General features: G+C 51.1%; 1 protein-coding gene across 2 annotated transcripts; it reads right to left on the bottom strand.

Annotated features, from left to right (window-relative positions):
* Nucleotides 1–22: 22 nt before the first annotated feature.
* LOC110302400 (cartilage-associated protein) lies at nt 23–5,324 on the bottom strand. Of its 2 annotated transcripts, XM_021173217.2 has the most exons (3): nt 5,292–5,324; nt 3,657–4,275; nt 23–764 (listed from the first exon to the last, which is right to left on the bottom strand). In XM_021173217.2, the coding sequence occupies exons 2-3, from the start codon at nt 4,122–4,124 to the stop codon at nt 747–749; spliced, it is 486 nt and encodes a 161-aa protein (XP_021028876.2). In that variant the 5' UTR covers nt 4,125–4,275; nt 5,292–5,324; the 3' UTR covers nt 23–746. The 2 variants fall into 2 exon arrangements, with proteins under 2 accessions (XP_021028876.2, XP_029337069.1); XM_029481209.1 differs by lacking the exon at nt 5,292–5,324 and having other exon boundaries at nt 3,657–4,808.
* Between the last annotated feature and the right edge of the window lie 462 nt (nt 5,325–5,786).

Genomic DNA, 5,786 nt, shown 5'->3' with positions numbered 1-5,786 from the left:
CATTCTCAGGGACTCTGGTCCCTCTGACTCATCTCCCCCACAGATAGTTGTGGAGCATCTTCTATCAGCGGGCACTGTTTCCAGGAAGCAGGCTGGTGACAGTCAGTTCACCCATGTTGCTGCTGTAGGAGCTTCAGGGGCCATGACCCTGGNTTTAGCGCTGGCCACCTGACTAGAAATAGCAGGAACACAGACAATCTCAAANAGGACAGGCGTGCTGGGGGTGGGGGACCTTACAAAGCAGTGTGATAATAAATCCCCATTCCCGACTTGATGGAGTCTAGATGCAGAACCACCCAGGACAGGAGTCACTCAGCATACGTGAGAGGAATTATCTAAAGTTTCAGTCGGGATTATCTGCCCGCTGGCTTCCCAAACTGCTTAACAAAGAGAAATCTAACTGAGCACCAGCATCCATCTCTCTCTGCTTCCTGACTGNGAGTGTGGGGCTGGGGTGCACTGTGACCAGCCACCCCATGCTCCNGCTGCCTTGACCTGCTCTCCATGACCGACGGTACCTGCAAACTGTGAGCCTTCTTCCTTCCTTAAGTTAGCTCTGGGCACTGGGTCACAGTAAGGAGAGAAGTAACCAACACAGGCAGACAGGTGTGATGCACCAGCCCCCCCCGAGAGGATGGCAGCCTGAGACCCCTCATTTTGACAGAATCCTGGCACAATCTGGCAGTTGGAAGGGTCTCAATCACTCACGCATCCAAGGCCCCCTTCAGCCTTCCCAAAGGAGCGCTCTAAGACAGGGATGGTGACTAGGTTTAAAGAGAGAGACACATATACACACCACACACCCACACAGAGTGAGAGACAGACAGAAAGACAGACAGACAGACAGAGATAAGCATGTGATCCACATCAAATTCTTGAGAACGAGGTATTAAAGAGGCGTCAATCTGTCCCAGAATGTCCCTAAACTTGAGCCAAGTCATCTGGATACAATGGTGGCTTTCATGTGGCAAGGCAGGGAGGCTGGAGAGGGCAGGTGTCAAGGCTGATGCCCGGAGAGGTGGCCTCTGGCTGGTGGGACTTGTGGGGAAAGCCTGAGCTGGCAGTTGGAGAGAAGGGAAGGCTTTGCAGGCAGCCAATGACCTGAGACTTGTTCGAGGCACAGAGGAAGAGCACTGAGGAAGAGGAGGGCCAGCAAGATGGCTCAGTGCCAGAAAAGTGCTTGCCACCAAGCTAAGATCTATGTCTGGAGCCCAAATGCTAGGAGACAACAGACTTCACAAACTGTCCTCTGACCTTCACTAGTGCACACTGTGTGCCCACACATTGATTAAATTAATAAAAGCAAAAAATTTTTTTTTCTTAACCAGAAAAGTAGAAATTGGGTTTTGAGAGTTCTCTCTCTGCCTCAGCCCCATTAAGGCCCAACAAGCTGACACTCTTCTGTCCAGCAACTGGGAATTCAAACCTCCCAGAGCAAGGACTTAGAGGGCAGGAGCTGCAATTTGTGGCTATTTTTAGCAAGCAATCACAGGCAGAATTTAAGCAGCCATAAAGAGGAGTCAGTAAATGATCTGTCTTAAATTCTAGATGACAGAGAGAGAGAGACAGAGAGAAACAGAGAGAGAGACAGAGAGAGGGAGCAGAGATGAGCCTGGGATCTGCACACACTTCCCTGAGCAGAGGAGTCTGTCCCCAAAGATTTACAAAGCCCTCCTTCCAGTTCCAGCTACTCTGCTGGGGCCCTGGGGCATATTTGCTACCTCAGCATAGGCTGCAAACAATTTTCACAGGAGCTGGGAGGGGTGGNCACACAGAGTGAGAGACAGACAGAAAGACAGACAGACAGACAGAGATAAGCATGTGATCCACATCAAATTCTTGAGAACGAGGTATTAAAGAGGCATCAATCTGTCCCAGAATGTCCCTAAACTTGAGCCAAGTCATCTGGATACAATGGTGGCTCTCATGTGGCAAGGCGGGGAGGCTGGAGAGGGCAGGTGTCAAGGCTGATGCCCGGAGAGGTGGCCTCTGACTGGTGGGACTTGTGGGGAAAGCCTGAGCTGGCAGTTGGAGAGAAGGGAAGGCTTTGCAGGCAGCCAATGACCTGAGACTTGTTCTAGGCACCAAGGAAGAGCACTGAGGAAGAGGAGGGCCAGCAAGATGGCTCAGTGCATAAAGGTGCTTGCCACCAAGCCGGATGGACACCTGGAGCCCACGTGCTAGGAGACAACAGACTCCACAAACTGTCCCCTGACCTTCACTCCTGCACACTGTGTGCCCACTTGTGCACACACATTGATTAATAAAAGCAAAGAAAAAAATTTTTCTTAACCAGAAAAGTAGAAATTGGGTTCTGAGAGTTCTCTCTCTGCCTCAGCCCCGTGAAGGCCCAACAAGCTGACACTCTTCTGTCCAGCAACTGGGAATTCAAACCTCCCAGGGCAAGGACTTAGAGGACAAGAGCTGTAATTTGTGGCTATTTTTAGCAAGCAATCACAGGCAGAATTTAAGCAGCCATAAAGAGGAGGCAGTAAATGATCTGTCTTAAATTCTAGATGACAGAGGGAGAGAGACAGAGAGAAAAAGAGACAGAGACAGAGAGAGGGAGCAGAGATGAGCCTGGGATCTGCACACACTTCCCTGAGCAGAGGAGTCTGTCCCCAAAGATTTACAAAGCCCTCCTTCCAGTTCCAGCTACTCTGCTGGGGCCCTGGGGCATATTTGCTACCTCAGCATAGGCTGCAAACAATTTTCACAGGAGCTGGGAGGGGTGGNGCATGCAGGAGGTATGCAGGCAGGAGGATAAAGAATTCACATCAGCCTCCACTATATAGCAGGTCTGAAGCCAGCCCAGGTTACATGAGGAAAAAAAGAGAGAGTGAGAGGAAANCATTTTCATGCTCAAGATGAAGGAGGAAGGGCAGGATTTGGAGAGCTTTAGCAGAGCTGTGTGGCAGAACCTGGGTGAAGGGGACTGGAGCCATAGCTCAGTGGATAAGGGCACTTCCTGCTCTTGCAGAGGACCCAAAGTTCTCTCTGTTCCCTGTACTCAGGTTACACTGGGTGGCTCACAATCAGCTCTAATTTCAGGTCCAAAGGTATCTGCTGCCCTCTTCTGGCCTCCATAGGTATCCACACACGTATGGCATGGTATACACACAGACACAGGCATACAGATTACACAGCATGCATGCACATAAAAATATAAATGAGAAAAAAAATCAAAGGGTAAAGGAATGATGCTCGAGGTTGAGTGGCAGGGCTGAACCTTGGGCTTGGTGGGGCTAGACCTAGAGAAGTGGCCCAGGGGAGGCCCAATATGGGATGCTGCTGGTGGGTGCTCACAAGGGAGGGTGGGGCAAGACTAGACCCTGTTCCATAGGACAAATTTTGAGGGAGGGTCATTGTGCAGAGGGGGATGGTCCTGGCTACAGGACAGGAGATGTGATTGGCGGGGCCTGGGGGGGGCGGGGCTCAATTGGACTGCAGGCTTGCTGCGGGGATTAGGATAGGGCAGAAGTGGTTTGGGAGCTGGGGTCAGCTAGGCTGGACTTAAGGACCAGGGATCTTAATTCAGGCAGAAGGGGTTCGGTGGGCGGGGCTCAGGGGCTGCGACCTGAGCTAGACTGGGAGCGGCTCGGTGGAGTGGGCGTGGTTTCGCGGGGCGGGGTTCGGGGTGGGGCGAGCGCCCTTACCTTGAAGTAGGCGAACTGCAGAAACTTGTAGGGCTCGCGCTGCTGAAAGTCCGCCAGCACCGAGCGGCTGGGCTGCGANTGGCGGAAGGCGGGCAGGCCCTGCTTGCAGCGCTTGAGGCATTGCGCGCGGCGCAGCACGCTGCCAAAGAGGCGCAGTTCGGTGTGGCTGGCGGGGCCTGCGGGTGCGGGTGTGGGCGTGGCCACACTGCAGTTGCGGTGGCAGAAGGCCTCGCTGTCGCGCANCAGACGGTGCAGCCGCAGGCTCACCTCCAGGTAGCCCACGCTCTCGGCCCAGTGCTCGCCGCTGTACTGGTCGAGCGCGTGGCGGTAGGCCGACTCCAGCGGCATCAGCTCGTCCCGCGGGAAGCTGCGGAAGCTGTAGCGCTCGTACTGCCCGCGCCCGGGGGTCGGCGCGCACCCGACACACAGCAGCACCAGCAACGCGGCCGCAGGGCTGCGGGGCCCCATCGCGCGTGGCCCGCTAACCGGAGCCCCGAGCTGAGGACGCGCGACGCGGCAGGCCTAGGAAGGGAGGCTGGAAAGCCGGCCGTGGCCCGCCCTGTCCAGCTGACCGCCATGTCTGAGACCGAAATGGGCGTGCCTGGAGGAGGTGCTCAACCTTTGCCTCTGAAAGGTGGAGGGGTAGGACCTTAGTGAATTCCAGGCCAGCCTGTGGTGCATGGAACTCCCATCTTTGAAAGGAAAGAAAGTTTATAATCACTTGAAGAATGTATGGGCCGCGCATGCCTAGTTTCTGGTTCAGCACATCCTGGTTGGGGTGCGTTTTCCTTTTTGGACTCGGTCTCCTAGCTGTACCCCAGGCTAGCCTTATACTCCTACTATAGTTCAAATTGATCTCAAATTTGCATCGCCAAGCCTGCCATAAATAATAGGCTGCGGCTTTACAGACTTTACACTTTGAATAGCAATTCTATTGACCTAAGGTTTTAGAAGATATTGCATCGATAAATTAGTAAGAATACCGGTGGCTCTTTGAAAATCGTGTGACTTGTCAAGTTGAGGATATATTACGTCTTAGGTTGCTGGAGGAATTTGCCTGAGCTAGGATGAGGACAGCATTAAAAAAAAATCTGTACACTTTTGAAATAGTTTACAGCAAAGGTGTAGGGATAGAATCCAAACGCTGTGCCCTGGTTTATTCTTCACTAGAGATAATAATAAACCATAAATAATAATGCACAACATGTGGTGAACTTTCAACTCATATTTTGTAGGTAAAATGTGTATCCTATTATGGTAATTCAATAGCTTCTCACTAGAGATTGGAGTGGATAATCTGGATGACTATCTTGGACAAAAACAGGTTTAGATGCAACCTGTTATACACCATTCCAAACTAACTACAGAGATCATAGATGGATCCAATATGTCTACACAAATGGCTTTAGCCTAATTTAGTCAGCTCATGGAACTGCTTACAACTTACACAGCATCCTTGCTTGCTGTGGGGAAAAGTGTGGGCAAATGCAGGTGATTAGACCTAATGAGCAAGTTGCTTGGGTTGCTGCTAGCTTGTCTTCCCTTGAAGGCACATTAAAGAAAGACCTAGAGAGATATGAGTAACAGAAATGCTACATTTCAAGTCGGGGGAANTGCCTGGAGGAGGTTCTCAACCTTTGCCTCTGAAAGGTGGAGGGGTAGGACCTTAGTGAAGTCCAGGCCAGCCTGTGGTTCATGGAACTCCCATCTTTGAAAGGAAAGAAAGTTTATAATCACTTGAAGAATGTATGGGCCGCGCATGCCTAGTTTCTGGTTCAGCACATCCTGGTTGGGGTGCGTTTTCTTTTTCGACTCGGTCTCCTAGCTGTACCCCAGGCTGTCCTTATACTCCTACTATAGTTCAAATTGATCTCAAATTTGCATCGCCAAGCCTGCCATAAATAACAGGCTGCGGGTTTACAGACTTCACACTTTGAATAGCAATGCTATTGACCTAAGGTTTTAGAGGATGTTGCATGGATAAAATTAGTAAGAATACCGGTGGCTCTTTGAAAATCGTGTGACTTGTCGAGTTGAGGATATATTGCGTCTTAGGATGCTGGAGGAATTTGTGCATGAGCTATGATGAAGACTGCATTTAAAAAAAAATCTGTACACTTTTGAAATAGT

The sequence above is a fragment of the Mus caroli genome, chromosome 9, assembly GCF_900094665.2.
Source record: "Mus caroli chromosome 9, CAROLI_EIJ_v1.1, whole genome shotgun sequence".
In the NCBI taxonomy this organism is placed as follows: domain Eukaryota; kingdom Metazoa; phylum Chordata; class Mammalia; order Rodentia; family Muridae; genus Mus; species Mus caroli.
Note: the sequence above shows the minus strand (reverse complement) of the source record. Positions and strands in the feature narration are given on the sequence as shown.